At 41.7% G+C, this 18,111-nt stretch overlaps 1 protein-coding gene across 1 annotated transcript in view; it reads right to left on the bottom strand.

Moving 5' to 3' along the window:
* LOC126281798 (modular serine protease-like) overlaps positions 1–14,124 on the bottom strand; it is a 182,225-nt gene extending 168,101 nt beyond the window's left edge. The window contains exons 1-3 of the mRNA XM_049981012.1: positions 14,043–14,124; positions 10,925–10,976; positions 10,728–10,844 (exon numbers count right to left, since the gene is read on the bottom strand). Coding sequence (XP_049836969.1) covers positions 10,728–10,844; positions 10,925–10,976; positions 14,043–14,094 — 221 coding nt within the window. The 5' untranslated portion in view covers positions 14,095–14,124. The remainder of the gene's footprint in view (positions 1–10,727; positions 10,845–10,924; positions 10,977–14,042) is intronic.
* Between the last annotated feature and the right edge of the window lie 3,987 nt (positions 14,125–18,111).

The raw sequence follows: 18,111 nt of genomic DNA, 5'->3' as shown, positions 1-18,111 counted from the left end.
TCAATTGGGTGTTGAAAACCAGTCCTAAAAATCAATATGTCTCCATTACAGTGAGGTGATCATCAGTAAGGTAAAGTTCTGGTTCCGGGTGAACAGTAGAATGCCGATAGAAGTACATGACACATGACTTTGTGGCCGAAAACTGGAAGCCATGGGATAGAGCCCATGACTGCACTTTGTGGATGGCTCCCTGTAGGCACTGATCAGCAAAATAAGTTCTGGTGGAGCAGTACGAAATGCAGAAGTCATCTGCATACGGAGACGGTGAGACAGACAGCCCTACAGCTGCTGCTAGACCATTAATGGCCACTAAAAATTGAGACACACTCAATACAGAGCCCTGCGGGACCCCATTCTCCTGGATATGGGGGGAAGCATGGGAGGCAACAACTTAAGCAAGTACAAAGTGACATAAAATTCTGGATACAAATCAGAAGCGGGCCTCGGAAACCCCTCTTGTATAATGTGGCAAGGATATGATGAATCCAGGTGGTGTCATACGCTTTTCGTAAATCAAAAGGAGACTGCAACAAGGTTTTGGCATCTGGAAAAGGCTGTTCAGATGGCAGACTCGAGGGACGCAAGATTATCAGTTGTAGAGCGACCCAGGCTGAAATCGCCCTCGTACAGAGCCAGTAGACCACGTGACTGCAGGACCCAACCCAACAGCCAACACACCTTATGTTTCAACAGCTTACAAAGAACGTTGGTGAGGCTGATGGGCTGATAACTATCCACATCAAGCAGGTTTTTGCCGGGTGTGAGCACTGGTATGATGATGCTCTCCTGTCAGTGTGTTGGAAAGACACCATTACACGAGTAGATGTCGCTTGTAGTCAGACAAGAGATGTTTACTCATCTGACTGTGGATCTGATCTGGTCCAGGAGCTGTGTCGGGGCAATGTGCATGGGCACTGACGAGCTCCCACTCTATAAATGGGGTGTTATAGGGTTCACTGTGGCATGTAGTAAATGAGAGGACTTTCCCTTCCATCCACTGTTGGAGAGTGCGACAGGCTGGGGGGTAATTCTCCGACGCAGAGGCTCGAGCATAGTGTTAGCAAAGTGCTCGGCAATCGCATTTGCATCGGTAGATAGCATGTCATTTATGCTAACACTGGGGACACCTGTTGAGGTCCGGTACGCAAAAACTCATTCGATCTTTGCCCAGACTTGGGAAGGTGAAGTATGGCATCCAATGGTAGAGATGTACCTCGACCAACACTCCTGTTTCCTTCTTTTGACAAGCTGGTGAACATGGGCAAGGAGCCATTTAAAGGCTATGACGTGGTCCAGGGAAGTGTGCTGCTTATGCCGCTTTAGAGCTTGCTGACCTCCTTAATTGCCTCAGCAACTTCTGGTGACCACCAAGGGACTGTCTTTCACTGGGGGGCACCCTAAAGAACGAGGGATCGCATTTTCTGCCACATAAATGATCATTGTAGTTACCAGCTCAACCACCACGTCAATGTTTCCATGTGGGGGAGGTTCAACTGTGACAGCAGAGGTGAAAACATCCCAGTCTGCCTCGTTTAAAGCCCGTTTGGGCAGGCAGCCATGGGCCTGACACCGGAGCAGTGACAGAAAGATGGGGAAGTGGTCACTACCACACAGATTGTCACGTGCTCTCCAGTGGATAGATGGGAGAAGGCCAGGATTACAAACCAAGAGATCAATGGCCGAATATGTGCCATGTGCCACAATGAAATGTTTGGGGGGCCCTGTATTTAAGAGGCAGAGGTCAAGTTGTGACAGTAAATTTTCAACATCTCTGCCTCGGCCAGTTAGCACCGTGCCACCTCACAAGGGGTTATGGGCGTTAAAATCTTCCAAAAGTAGAAAGGTTTAGGGAGTTGATCAATCAGTACACCTAACACATTCAGGGATACTGCACCATCTGGAGGAAGATATACATAGCAGACAGTTATTTCCTGCGTCGTCCTTATTCTGACAGCCTCAGCTTCAAGAGGGGTTTGAAGGGGCACAGGCTCACTGCATACTGAGTTTAGGACATAAACGCAAACTCCACCTGACACTCGATTATAGTCACTATGGTTCTTGTAATATTCCCTATAGCCATGAAGGACAGACGTCTGCATTGCTGGGAACCAGGTTTCCTGGAGGGCAATGCAGAAAGCAGGTGTAAAGCTTAACAGTTGCCATACCTCAGCCTGGTGGTGAAAAAAACCACAGCAATTCCACTGGAGGATGACGTTATCATGAGGCTGGTTATGCCTCAGGTCACCTGCTACCACCAACTGAGTATTTGTATCCACTCTTACTGTGGATGAGAAATCAGTGAGATCCAGGTCCTCAGGGGAGGCTGAGATCTCCACTTCATCCACAGGTGCAGAACTGGTAGGGAATGGTGGTGTTGGGACCACCGGAGGGGTCCTTTCTCTTAGCAGACTTCTTTGTTTGCTTGCCCTCTCACTTCTCTTTAGGGGCTTGCTGGGAGGACTTCTCTGAAGTAGCTTCAGGCACAGAGGAAGACCGTGAAGCTCTTCGTCTAGCAGTTTTTGGCTCCTTTAACCACTGGCAAGTGTCCGCTGTGGCATTAGTGGAGACCTTGGGAGAGAGCGTCCCAGGGGAACCCTTCCACATGAGAGGAACTGGAGGAGGCTGCTGCTCCTCCAGCTGGGGGGTGGGGACCGATGACCCCTGTGGGGGGGGGGGGGGGGGGGGGGGGGGCACTTGCTCCTGAAGTAAGTACTTTGGGAGCAATGGAAAGAGATTTTCCCACGAAGGGGACAGATGTATTCTGGAGGCCCAGAGAGCCCACTGCTCATGGCACAACTGGTACTTGTGATGGCAATGGCAATGTAGCTGCAGCGTATGTGGATGTCAACCGAATGGGGTGTAATCATTCAAGTTTAGGTTTAATCTCTTGGTAAGTTAACTGGTCCAGGGTCTTTTACTCCATGATTTTTTGCTCCTTGTGGAGTGTTGTGCAGTCTGGCGAGCAGGGGGAGTGCTGCTCTCCGCATTTGATACAAGTGGGAGGAGGCGCACAGGGAGTGTCTGGATGCATTGGATGTCTGCAGTCTCGACATGTGGCATTGGAAGTGCAGCAGGAAGATATAGTGCCGAAATTTCCAGCACTTAAAGCACCACACGGGGAGGGACATATGGTTTAACATCACTGTGGTAAACCATCACCTTGACCTTTTCAGGCTATGAATCAACCTTAAAGGCCAAGATGAAGGCACCAGTAGCAACACTGTTGTCTTTGGGTCCCCTGTAAACGTACCGGATGAAATGAACATCCCACTGTTCTAGATTGGTGCAGAGATCGTCTTAAGACTACAAGAGGAGGTCACGATGGAAAATCATTCCCTGGACCATGTTGAGGCTTTTATGGGGAGTGGTGGAAACAGGAATATCACCCAGCTGGTCACGAGTAAGTAACACCTGGGATTGGGCTGGGGATGCTGTCTGAATCAAGACTACACCACTTCTCATCTTGGACAGTGCTGTCAGTTCCCCAAACTTATCCTCAAGATGTTCAACAAAAAATTGAGGCTTCATAGGTAGAAATGAGTTCCCATCCATTGTGTTACAGACTAAATACTGAGGTGAATATGGCTCTCTTCTTTCTGTAGTGCTACGTTCCCCCATGGTGTAGTGAGAGAGGGAAACATTTAGAGACATATCTGTCAGCATTGTACTCTATCTTGCCCTTCTTAGGGACTGTTGGTGTCGTACAGCTATCATCAAGAGATCACTTAGTCTGCTTCATTTTGGGTCATCCTCCCTGATGCCACCCACTCCAATCAGGGTCTCCCCCCACAGGCACCACCCAGCCACAGCAAAGGCAAACTGGCACGATGGCCATTGCGGGAGTCCTGATGCCCCTGGAGACAGGCTTCTACTTCTTGGCATATGTAGGGAGTTTACAGTTCAGGAATCGACAGTGTGATCCCTGTGTTGTCAGGTGGCTACCACCAAATGGGTACATGACAGCCCCACCACAAAGGGCTGGCTACCGTGCTGGATACTGGGTGCAGGGAAATCCAATAATGTAATGGGGACGAAAGAGGACAAGAGACAACGGAAGACGATGACATACCTCAGAAAGTGTTCTCACCCAAATAGTTGAATTGCAGGTGCCACGACGAGAAGTTCAGGAGGGCACTATGAGTAACTCATGCACCACGTTAGGCATCCTTCCCCATATGGTTTGCACTTCTGTAGAATTTGGAAAGTGCCAACTGAAACCATAAAACTGAAAAGTGTGAGACTCCTTTTAGTCCCCTCTTATGACAGGCAGTGAAACCTCAGGCCTATTCTAAACCCCGTATCCACAGGGGGAAGAGTATCACTTGAGCCCTGCAAATTGCGGACAGTCTGGGAAGCTGTCCCAGGGCGTAAGTTTCACTTCGGAGCATTAACTGGTAACTCCATCCTCCGGCTGAATACTTTAAGGCATCACAGTAGAAGATGGCCACAAAAAGGCATGTCTTAGCAGAGGCAACAAGGTTTACACTTGCTCCCGAGAACTGCAATGAAAGTGGGTTTATGCAGGTTTAAGTGCTACTACAGCAGTCCCCACTCAGAAAAGGACTGGGAGCAGGGCCAATTGATGTAAAACACTATTGCTGGCCATAATAGGAATGGCAATGACATTTATCTTTCAGGTGAAGGCTGTTGTTACCAAACTTGGAGTTTGTTAACACACTGCATGTGGCTCCTGTAGATTTCCATGCTTCCACATCCAACTATTGTGGGCGGATCATGTAAATTTACGTTTTTTGTTCTGCGTGCATTTTCTAATACCTGTTGCTCATGCCAATAACTACTTCAGTCTAACAAATGGTTATACATACAGTGCATTGAACAACATTATGAACTTATTTTTATCTTTCATTTTACCAACCACAATTAGTACTGCAAAATATTCAGTACTGCAGTTGTTGCCTTGTGTGATATGGCATAAAAACAGTTGACAAAAAGTGAGATTCTCGTTGAACTGTTAGCAAACAATTGTTTTGATGTCTCAAATGATTCAGACATATGATATTACTGACAGTGGTAGGGGAAGTGAAGAAGAAAATAATACGGCTGTAGTAAACCACAGTGAGATAATTATGAATGATTTAGATGATGGAGCTTCTGACAGTGAAAGTTGGCTGAAGAAGGACAAGATCATTATTTTAGAAGTATTTAGAGGAATTACGGGAGTAAAACCCTTCCCAGTGAGGTCAATAGCATTATAAGCACTGTGGAATTATTTCTAGAGAATGAATTGTTTGATCAGATGTCAACACAATTGAACTTTTGTTACAAACTAAAGATAAACCATTATAAAGCATCTTCCAAGTCTCCCAATTTTTTGAATATCACTGCTGTTGGCACTGAAAAATATCTGGGCATTATTGTCTTGATGGAGTAAATAAAAAAAAGATTATTTGAAAGATTATTTGACAACAGATCCTCTAACAGAGACATAAATGTTTGGCAAGCTAATGAGCACAAATTGATTTGAACAGATATGGAAATTGTGGCATTTCAGTGACAATTCCTTACAGAGTAATCGGGAAAACAGATTTCGCAAAACTGAACCTGTACTAAAGTACCACCTAGATAAATTTCAGACCATATACAAAACCCAAACAGGGGATTTCTCTTGATGAAGCAATGATACCATTGAGAAGACAGCTTTGTTTCCAGGTATGGTTTGCTTGTTTGTATGGGTTTGAAAAAGTATAAGTGTATATATCTACAATCTAAAAATATGCCCCCCCATGAACCATGGACCTTGCCGGTGGTGGGGAGGCTTGCGTGCCTCAGCGATACAGATGGCCGTACCGTAGGTGCAACCACAACGGAGGGGTATCTGTTGAGAGGCCAGACAAACGTGTGGTTCCTGAAGAGGGGCAGCAGCCTTTTCAGTAGTTGCAGGGGCAACAGTCTGGATGATTGACTGATCTGGCCTTGCAACATTAACCAAAACGGCCTTGCTGTGCTGGTACTGCGAACGGCTGAAAGCAAGGGGAAACTACAGCCGTAATTTTTCCCGAGGACATGCAGCTTTACTGTATGATTAAATGATGATGGCATCCTCTTGGGTAAAATATTCCGGAGGTAAAATAGTCCCCCATTCGGATCTCCGGGCGGGGACTACTCAGGAGGATGTCGTTATCAGGAGAAAGAAAACTGGCGTTCTACGGATCGGAGCGTGGAATGTCAGATCCCTTAATCGGGCAGGTAGGTTAGAAAATTTAAAAAGGGAAATGTATAGGTTAAAGTTAGATATAGTGGGAATTAGTGAAGTTCGGTGGCAGGAGGAACAAGACTTCTGGTCAGGTGACTACAGGGTTATAAACACAAAATCAAATAGGGGTAATGCAGGAGTAGGTTTAATAATGAATAGGAAAATAGGAATGCGGGTAAGCTACTACAAACAGCATAGTGAACGCATTATTGTGGCCAAGATAGATACGAAGCCCACACCTACTACAGTAGTACAAGTTTATATGCCAACTAGCTCTGCAGATGATGAAGAAATTGAAGAAATGTACGATGAAATAAAAGAAATTATTCAGATAGTGAAGGGAGACGAAAATTTAATAGTAATGGGTGACTGGAATTCGAGTGTAGGAAAAGGGAGAGAAGGAAACATAGTAGGTGAATATGGATTGGGGCTAAGAAATGAAAGAGGAAGCCGCCTAGTAGAATTTTGCACAGAGCACAACTTAATCATAGCTAACACTTGGTTTAAGAATCATGAAAGAAGGTTGTATACGTGGAAGAACCCTGGAGATACTAAAAGATATCAGATAGATTATATAATGGTAAGACAGAGATTTAGGAACCAGGTTTTAAGTTGTAAGACATTTCCAGGGGCAGATGTGGACTCTGACCACAATCTATTGGTTATGACCTGTAGATTAAAACTGAAGAAACTGCAAAAATGTGGGAAATTAAGGAGATGGGACCTGGATAAACTGAAAGAACCTGAGATTGTACAGAGTTTCAGGGAGAGCATAAGGGAACAATTGACAGGAATAGGGGAAAGAAATACAGTAGAAGAAGAATGGGTAGCTCTGAGGGATATAGTAGTGAAGGCAGCAGAGGATACAGTAGGTACAAAGACGAGGGCTGCTAGAAATCCTTGGGTAACAGAAGAAATATTGAATTTAATTGATGAAAGGAGAAAATATAAAAATGCAGTAAATGAAGCAGGCAAAAAGGAATACAAACGTCTCAAAAATGAGATCGACAGGAAGTGCAAAATGGCTAAACAGGGATGGCTAGAGGACAAATGTAAGGATGTAGAAGCTTATCTCACTAGGGGTAAGATAGATACTGCCTACAGGAAAATTAAAGAGACCTTTGGAGAGAAGAGAACCAAGTGTATGAATATCAAGAGCTCAGATGGCAGCCCAGTTTTAAGCAAAGAAGGGAAGGCAGAAAGGTGGAAGGAGTATATAGAAGGTTTATACAAGGGCGATGTACTTGAGGACAATATTATGGAAATGGAAGAGGATGTAGATGAAGACGAAATGGGAGATACGATACTGCGTGAAGAGTTTGACAGAGCACTGAAAGACCTAAGTCGAAACAAGGCCCCCGGAGTAGACAACATTCCATTAGAACTACTGACGGCCTTGGGACAACCAGTCCTGAGAAAACTCTACCAGATGGTAAGCAAGATGTATGAGACAGGCGAAATACCCTCAGACTTCAGGAAGAATATAATAATTCCAATCCCAAAGAAAGCAGGTGCTGACAGATGTGAAAATTACCGAACTATCAGTTTAATAAGCCACGGCTGCAAAATACTAACGCGAATTCTTTACAGACGAATGGAAAAACTGGTAGATGCAGACCTCGGGGAGGATCAGTTTGGATTCCGTCGAAATGTTGGAACACGTGAGGCAATACTGACCTTACGACTTATCTTAGAAGAAAGATTAAGAAAAGGCAAACCTACGTTTCTAGCATTTGTAGACTTAGAGAAAGCTTTTGACAATTTGACTGGAATACTCTCTTTCAAATTCTAAAGGTGGCAGGGGTAAAATACAGGGAGCGAAAGGCTATTTATAATTTGTACAGAAACCAGATGGCAGTCATAAGAGTCGAGGGGCATGAAAGGGAAGCAGCGGTTGGGAAAGGAGTGAGACAGGGTTGTAGCCTCTCCCCGATGTTATTCAATCTGTATATTGAGCAAGCAGTAAAGGAAACAAAAGAAAAATTTGGAGTAGGTATTAAAATTCATGGAGACGAAGTAAAAACTTTGAGGTTCGCCGATGACATTGTAATTCTGTCAGAGACGGCAAAGGACTTGGAAGAGCAGTTGAACGGAATGGACAGTGTCTTGAAAGGAGGATATAAGATGAACATTAACAAAAGCAAAACGAGGATAATGGAGTGTAGTCAAATGAAATCGGGTGATGCTGAGGGAATTAGATTAGGAAATGAGACACTTAAAGTAGTAAAGGAGTTTTGCTATTTAGGAAGTAAAATAACTGATGATGGTCGAAGTAGAGAGGATATAAAATGTAGACTGGCAATGGCAAGGAAAGCGTTTCTGAAGAAGAGAAATTTGTTAACATCGAATATAGATTTATGTATCAGGAAGTCGTTTCTGAAAGTATTTGTTTGGAGTGTAGCCATGTATGGTAGTGAAACTTGGACGGTAAGTAGTTTGGATAAGAAGAGAACAGAAGCTTTCGAAATGTGGTGCTACAGAAGAATGCTGAAGATTAGATGGGTAGATCACATAACTAACGAGGAGGTATTGAATAGGATTGGGGAGAAGAGAAGTTTGTGGCACAACTTGACTAGAAGAAGGGATCGGTTGGTAGGACATGTTTTGAGGCATCAAGGGATCACCAATTTAGCATTGGAGGGCAGCGTGGAGGGTAAAAATCGTAGAGGGAGACCGAGAGATGAGTACACTAAGCAGATTCAGAAGGATGTAGGTTGCAGTAGGTACTGGGAGATGAAGCAGCTTGCACAGGATAGAGTAGCATGGAGAGCTGCATCAAACCAGTCTCAGGACTGAAGACAACAACAACAACAACAACAACAACAACAACAACAACTAGAAATATGCACTGGGGAAGGAGAAAAGTTTGAAGACACTATTCTCTCTGTTCTTTCACCTCACCTTGGCATGTGGCACCACGTTTATCAAGACAATTACTATAACAATACAGCAATTGCCAAAACACTTTTATAAAGGAAAATAAAATTTGTGGTACAATACAAACAAGTAGAGATCTGCCTCCCTCAATGTCTACAGACATAAAGTAAACCTCTAAAGAAAGGTGACACTACATTTCAAAGAGAAGGTGACATTTTGCTGCAGGTATGGAAAGACAAAAGGGAGGTGAGAAAGATAACAATTCACAATGCATCCATGGTTGCTCCAGGAAAAAGCTCTACAAGGAAAACCATACAGAATCAAAAATGTATTGTGATGTACAATCAAGTTATGATCAATATCTTTTGTACTGGGAGATAATGTGGAAAACCAATAGATGGACAAAGAAAATAGTTTTGTTTCTAATGAAACCTGCTTTGTTTAACGCATACAAAGCATACAGTAATCTAAATCCAGAAATACAAAAAATATGTAACATTTCTGATAGAATGTGCCTCCAAGACAAACTTTGAAGTAGAATCAATTAATAATATCAAGTATTTGCAGAAGGAAAATTAGCATATCTCTTTTTTTCAAATATGTATTATGTAACCTTGTTTTGCAGTAGGTTCTGCATCCTAGAGAGTATCTCCACACTAGGGATCTAGATTACAAAAAGTATACCTAATTTAATGTAATCCAATTTAATCTATTACGGGCTTTGGGACTATAATGTAGATCTGATGGTTGAGAAGATTTAGTGGACAGCACCTGCCAGTGAAGGACTTAGGTAGAGTATCAACATAATGTGTAATAGATTTCTCTGTTCTACATGTTTTCTCCACCTGTGGTTCTACTGTATGGCAGTGAGTGTTTGGTGAGGAAAGGAGGTATCATTGGTGGTTGGTAGATTTTATATGGACAGTGGCTTTTATGGGGCCAATGGAGAGGTTGAGCTCAATGTCAAATGAGGTGGTTAGCTGAGCTGAAGAGGACCAGACAAAACATGCCAGACCAAGGATGTTACAGGTAAAAGGAATGAGAATAGAATACAATGATCCTGCATTCAGATGATGATGATGATGATGATATCACCAATTAATGTGGCCTATACAATTAATTTTGATTTCTGAGCAGCTAAGGAGGATTCATATATGTGACAAAACAGATTGGCTTGTGAGGGTGCCATGCAGATGCCTACAGATATGTCACCAGTTTGAATAATGTCCCCTCGAAACAGGAGTGGGGAACTATGTGGACCGTTACCTATACAAAGAATGAGGTGGTGTGTTTGCAGCCAGAAGGACACTGGGAGAGGTATTGTTTATAGTGACATGGATGAAGGGCACATTAGTGCATAGGAGGGTATCAAGAATAACAATCAGGTAACCAGATAATAGTGTAGTAAGGATGACGAAGAGAAAATAAAGGAAGTGGTCAATCATTTATCCTTTTTTACTATGAACTTTAGAAATTAAATCTTCAATAAGGTTAAACCATGTGCCTATCTCTGTGTGTACCATTTGATGCATACAGCACATATATGTAGTAGCTGACTAGTCCAAAGCATTAGCTTCTTTGGTGAATGATAACTTTCAATAAAATGTGAAAACATAATAAATTGCAAGATACTCACAGTCTTGATTTGCAAGTCACTTTACTTTCATCAGATTTATCTGAACAGTCGGCAGTTCCATCACAAACCTTGAAGTTTCTTATGCATTTTCCATTCTGGCACCGGAAGTATTGTGGTCTGTAATTTGTTTTTGTTAAAGAGAATCATGATATTGATTGATCTGCAATTAAAGACACCAGAAAATGAGAATCACTTACCCACAGTCCTGTCTTTTTACTCTGGACACGGAATTTTCTGCTATAGAAGAAACTATAACAGAAATAAACATTTTCAGAAATATTGGAAGTCAAAATATTGTGAAGTCACCAGATGCCAAATGTACATAGAATAAAGATTTTACAAACACATAAGTGCAATCTGCGTGTTTCAGATTGTGTCAGTGGGAAAATTTATAGGTTGTTCCACTGGTAACAAAGGTAAACCTACATCTATGTATATATTCCACAAGTCAAAATACAGTGCATGCCAGAGGGTACCATTTACCACCATTACTGACTCCCCTTCCTGTTCTACTTACAAATGGAGCAAGGCGAAAATTACCTCCACATGACTTGTCTTGATGTCTTTTATGCAAAATTTACATTGGTGACAGCAGAATCTTTCTCCAATCAACTGCAATTTCTGGTTCTCTAAACTTTCTCAACGGTTTTTCAAAAAGAAAGTTTCCTTCCTTCCAGGGATGCCCATTTAAGTTCACAAAGCATTACAGTAACATTCACGAGTTCATCCAACTTACTGGTAACAAAACTGGCAGCACCATTTGGGAATGAATTGCTTTGAAGTTTTCCTTTAATCCAACTTCGTGCAGGTCCTGAAAACTAGTGCATTCCTCAAGAATGAGTTCCACTAGTGTTCTACACTCAGTCTCCTTCATGGAGGAATTACATTTTACTAGGAATCTCCAAATAAACTGAAGTCTACCATCAGCTTTTCCTACGTCCATCCTTATGGTGTCATTCCATTTCACATTGCTTTTCACAGTTACACATAAATATTTAATTGATGTGACTGTCTCAAGTCACACACTACTAATGCTGTATTCTAAAATTGTAGGACTCCTTTTCCTAGCGATCTGCATCAACTTGCATTTTTCTACATTCAGAGCAAGTTGCCATTCACCACAGCAACTAGAAATTCAACACACAGACACACATCAGAACATGTTGATTCCTGAAGTGTGCAATTTAAGTTGTCACCCATGTGACAAACTGTGTAGTATCTTCTGTGGTTGCTTCTGGGACAATGTTGGCAATTTCAGTGGTAGACTATTCACTACTGAAATATGTTAAGTTATAAACTGAGTTCAAGCCAGATGAACCACATGGGCAGGGGGAAAAACAAAGGAAAAACCTTCTCTATACAGAATTTTAAAATACCATTAATCTGAAAAACAATTCATGCTCTGCATACATGATATAACAGCTATAGATATATGTTATCAGGTGAATTAAATGTATATAGGCTTTCGACTAGTTTTATGTTAAACACCACTAGGCCTACATGCTGGCTAAAGAAAAATTGTTCTTACTGTATCTCCAAGAAGGTTGCAAATTAACTGCAGTCATCTATGAGGAAGTTTACATTAAGAGTTATGTAGGTCGATTCATTGCGATTCATCAGAAGCACGGAGGGATACAGGGGTACTGCAATTCGATGGAAAGACATTGTACGAGTCTGAATTTGAGTCTCACAGAAAGTTGACAGAATGTTCATTTCTCGCCACACTGCTCGTTACTGAACGGTACAAGTGAGGCTATGATGGGTCATCCATCTAACAAAAAGTCAGAATCTGCCAGCGCTAAGAAATTACAACTTTAACTTGTTCATTTAATTAATGACAGAAGCGAAACCTAATACTGTTTTCTACACACAGCATGGTATTAAAATAATAGAAAAATGTCTGCCAAACCTTGAGAAAAGAAACACACAGACTACATAGAAATAGAAAAACAGTGTTTAGAAGGCAATACCCTGATTTTTTATTTGTGTCTTTGCTATCAAATAACTTCAAAAAACCTTCTTGCCTCGATATCAGTTACTGTAGTTAATTTTCCTACATGTAAGGATTTTCGTTGAAAAAAGATTTTCTGGTAGTGTATGTTCTTATTTGCGCCCTAGGTTTGGATGTTTTTCTCTTTGTTTAACTATTCGTTGGTGCAGCGCCGTTTCAATGGTTATACGTTGACAATGGGATTAATTAATAATTTTGGAGAGTACAGTGTCTGTATCAGGTCGTGTTAACGGGTGAGCATGAAATTGCAGATTTTATTTTTTTGTCACGCCTGAGTGTGATGTAGAAATGCATAAGCATCTCAACTGAGACAAGAAAACACCTCGTTACACTTTACTTCGAAAACTACAAGAGACAGTATCAGAACGGAATCGAGAAAATTATACGTGTCAGCTCTAGATTTCGCAAATCTAGATGACCGTAAACTAACAATAGTTTGCAAAGATCCATTCTATCTAAAGTGCACCCGTGAATTGAACGAGGAAGAAACCTCACTACACAAACCGTAAATGCCACTCCTGTCCGTACCACACAGCTTAATGTATTTTGCATTTTATAGATGCAGAGTTGAGTTGTCATCCTGAAACTTTGACGTTCCACGGGCTTGGAACATCTGACGTCTTAATGGATTATTTCTAAAAGGTGAGTGTGGGTGATGTAATGCACTGAGGGTTTTGCCTTCCATTGCACATTTCGTCCCCATTTATTAAGGTGTTGGTATCTGAAATTTAACTTTGGAATTTGAAACTACAGTACAAGAATTGTGCGACAGTCCTCGAAGCGGCATTGACTGCAGAACAGATTTGTTTCGCGTCCTGGAAATGCATCACGATTACTGTATTATCGTTGAGGAACATTAAGACGTCAATGGCCCCTCACTAACCGCGCAATACTGTCTTAATAGCGTGAATACCAAAAGTGAGACGCGTATAATTGATACAAACAAAAATGGCGCTTTTTCTGTACCGGAGACGGTTACAGTTTCATGAAACAGTATTTACAAGTTACCGTTTCATTGAACAGTATTTACAAAATACAAAGGTTTAAGCTAACGGCAAATGCAGTAACACCCAGTGTCTACGAACGAGGTAAAGGTCTGTAGTTGGCAGGCCGACTGCTGTAGGACACGTCTCAATACAAACTGCATACATCATCTGAACAAATTGTACCGATAATTCGAAATGTTGCTGTAATGTCCTTGAAGGCATACTGCAAGAACTGAGTCTGTACACGGATACAATTTACATTAAGATCAATATCATTGAAGGCTGTAACGTATGCAATGTTTACAAGCAGTAACTTACATGCACTGAGAAGCAGCGATACAACCACCAACTGCCCTCGACGGAGGCCCATCGTGCACTGTCGGACAGCACGCAGATCCTGCACAGCGAACCGAAAGCTTCGCTGGGGAGACAATACCGTTAGTGACAGGGAATGCCAGAGAAATGAGAACACGGAGATATGTCGACAACTGGGTTTTCCGGAGAACTGAGGACCACCTTCATCGGGTTCAACAATAGCGCGCAATTTAAAACAGACAACTGTTTCTGCCACACCCTGTACCCACAACTGCAGCTATGCTCTGCGAAATACTGTGATGTGAATGGCATAGGGTAGTCCCACTATATCGGTTATTAGGGATTTTTCCCCTTCCATTCACGTACGGAGCGCGAGAAAAATGATTGTTATAATGCCCCTGTGGGTGGCAATTTTTTTAGGACATCCCTGTCGGCTTGTCCAGGTACTGCTGTGTGTGCAGGTACAACATGCTGATAAACCATTCTATGAATATCAAAGAATAAGACGACCATAACTTTCCCAGCAGAAGCAACCACTTTCGCTTTTTTGGGGGTTGGTGATTAAGGAGATTTCTGCACTGAGCTTTGCTGTTTGCTCTCAGGATCAAAATGATGCGGCCACGTTTCATCAGCAGTAACTAAATTTGAAAGAAACTTCGGATCTTCCCCTAATACCAACTTTAACTGCATGCAGACCTGCGCGCGGGTGTCCTTTTGTTCGGGATTCAAGTCATGGAACCATCGCGCACAGACACGTGTCGTATGTAATTTTTCTGACACCAACGTGTAGGCGACATCCAAAGAAATGTTTAGTATTTCAGAAAGCGATCTTAAGGTAATTCGTCGATCCTTTCACACAATCACAGCAGCAGTGTTGATGTATCCTTCCATAAGAGGAGTAACTAGAGCACTGGGTCCACATACCTTTGAAATTGATTGTCTCCCCTCTTTAAACATTTTAAACCACCTTCGAGCTGTGCTGTAGGGAAGAACAGACTCTCCATAGGCCTCCTGTAACAAGATCTGCACTGTTGTGTTGGTGGTGGGGGGCGGGGTTTGGTGGTGGGGCGGGGTTTGGGGGGGGGGGGGGGGACGGAGGTGGATGTCGGGCAGACCGATGGTAGCAAATAAGAGAGGGCGTCATTTTTCATTTCTCGCCTAGGGCGCCCAAACTCCTAGCAACGGCCCTGCAACTGTCCGGTCCAATATTAACCTACAGGAATGTAAGTAGTTGCAGTTGAGACGTAATCAGAGACTAGTGAAGAAACAATATAGTCATTTAATTTGCAAACAAAAATGGTTCAAATGGCTCTGAGCACTATGGGACTAAACATCTATGGTCATCAGTCCCCTAGAACTTAGAACTACTTAAACCTAACTAACCTAAGGACATCACACAACACAGTCATCACGAGGCAGAGAAAATCCCTGACCCCGCCGGGAATCGAACCCGGGCGCGGAAAGCGAGAACGCTACCGCACGACCACGAGCTGCGGACAATTTGCAAACAATGAAAAAAAAAAAAATATGCGTCAGGACTTCAGCAATATGTTTCTTAGAGGGCAGTCAGTCATCTGTTAATCTCTGAAGTTCTTCCATAACCGACTCCGAGGAATCTATTTCAGTTTTGGGACTGTCATCTGCTACGTTGATAACGAGGCGACTAACAGATTCCACGAACCCATACATGCTCTGCATTTTCTCCTCTTCCTTTATGACGTGCCGTTCTGTATGCCGCTAACCTTAGCGACTAATATGTGCGAAGCTTCCTGCATTAGTTCTAGTAAGTTTGACAACTGTCTTATTTCTGGTGACAAATCGCATAACTAAGAGTCCATATCAATTCTGTTGGGTTCACATCGCAGTGGTACGGCAGCTACTGTAAAAATGCAGCATTTGTACGGTGTGCTCGACGCCGTGAAAATTATTAAATTCCAAGTTACTACGATGTTTATCACTCTGGATCATATGAAACCCATTTTTGGTATAAGGCAGTCGACATAGTCCAAAGAATGAGTACTTTATTTTTCATTCTTGTTCCAAAAATTTAGTTGGTAATATATTCTTAATTTAAGCTATCCTTATCAACAATCTTTTATAAAATATCACTAACAATTTATATTTACAATAAAATCTGGAATGTCACATGTGATATACCATCAGAAACAAGTACAAGCAAAAACAGAAAGATGATGATTAGATATATTAAAATGACGTAGGTATTTGAATAGAACAAAAAATCCGAAAAAAATAAAACACCAGACTGTATTCCAAACAGCGATGCACAGAATACCCAGTTATTATTCACCAATGCTACGAATTAAGAACCTCGACTAGAAATACTTTATATAATAAAGATCTTCGCAAAATTTCAAAGCCAGTTTTCTATGTAAATCTGTGAAAACATTAAGAACATCCCGTTTCTCTCCATTTTTAAAGATGCTCTACGGTTGGAATGCGCTACGGAGCAGTAAGCCACATTGGCAGCATATACTAACAGTGCGACAACCACTTCACTACTAGAGGTTCCAGAGATTGCGACTGCACATGATTTTTGAAATGAGAACTACCCAGCTAAACTACGATTACGAACGTTGTTGATGGCTCTTAATGCGTTAGAATATCTTAATTTGCAGTAACATAGTGAAGGTATCTACTACATTAGTAGGGTCTACTTCCAAGAGCGCAGCAACACCAGCATACTTGCTCTAAGGCTGCTCACTAATCGTCGCATTTGTGTTTCTTTACATCATGTTTATTATTATGATAAACGAAGTATAGTTCATACTAATCAAAAAGTCATATCTGGGACATGGTTGCTAAACATACGTGGTTCCTCGTACAAATACGAGATTTGTGGTCTGCTGTACGAGGTACGAGGGCATGGTTAAGCTCATACAGCTATGTCCGAGATTCCCACATAGGAAATTTTATAACATGATTTCTTTTATTGTGGGCAACAATTTATAGAGTAAATGGGTCTTTACACTTTGGCTACATTGTGTGTGTTACATGAAAAGTAGACGCATTGGGTATGTTCGCGGATTTTTTTTTTTTTTTTCATTTCAATTTATCTTTTAAAGTTTTCCTAGTTCCATTACCTCCCTCAGTTTGCCTCGGAGCTCGTCGGCAGAGTCCGGAACCTTCCGTAGTTTTACGCACTTCTGCCAACGAATGCGATTTGAAATGTGCGGCATTACAATGGACAGAAATTCAGTGAGCAGTAGACACGATGGTGTTAATGATGATGATAGTGATGATGATGATGATGATGATGACACTGAAATCTTGAGTCCATAAGAATACAGTGCCTGCGAGTGACTTGTTAATGATTATATCCGTTCTGAGTATTAAAATAAATTTTTACACGGTTTTAAATGTAATTCATGTCTCACTCACTGAATAACTGTGTCACATCATGATTTACTTCTTTCTATATTTCATATTCATTGACATAAAAATGTACTATAATTTAATATAAACTTGCACAACTACGCTCTTTCAGTAAATGTGTTTACTTTCGTGCTGTTTATACCACAATAAGCGAGGGCTGCGTGTCCGCTAGCAATACTGCGAAGAAGCCATTCCGCTGTTTGGCTTTTGCTTTCGTTCCCCCTTGCCGCACTTCCCCTACACCCCAGAAAACTAGAAACACTTTACAAGGAATAGTGACCCATACCCACACGTGTTATAAGTTCTAATTTGCTTGGAAATGACATATCCACAACAGGTTGTCACTCAGCAATTCAAGAACTGTTAAATGAAATACTCAAGGAGAATGATCTATTCTCCATGGTAATATATTAGACTCAGTCATTTCCTAAATATAGCTCAATGTTATCTAAAATTAGCACTTCTATCGGTAGATTTTTGTACTTTTTAGTTACAATTTAAATTTTGAAAATTTTTATGTAAACGCATAGTGGCTATGACTTTCCTATTATTAAAGAAATTAAATGTTTTATTGTAATAATGACATTAGTCAATGTTTATTTCATTTCATAAAAAAATAATTAGTTGATAAAGTCTATCTCTGGAATTCATTTAAACTAAGTTTCGAATTTTGCATACT

The sequence above is a fragment of the Schistocerca gregaria genome, chromosome 7 (assembly GCF_023897955.1).
Source record: "Schistocerca gregaria isolate iqSchGreg1 chromosome 7, iqSchGreg1.2, whole genome shotgun sequence".
In the NCBI taxonomy this organism is placed as follows: Eukaryota; Metazoa; Arthropoda; class Insecta; order Orthoptera; family Acrididae; genus Schistocerca; species Schistocerca gregaria.
The sequence above is the reverse complement of the archived record's forward strand: the minus strand, read 5'-3'. Positions and strand labels throughout refer to the sequence as shown.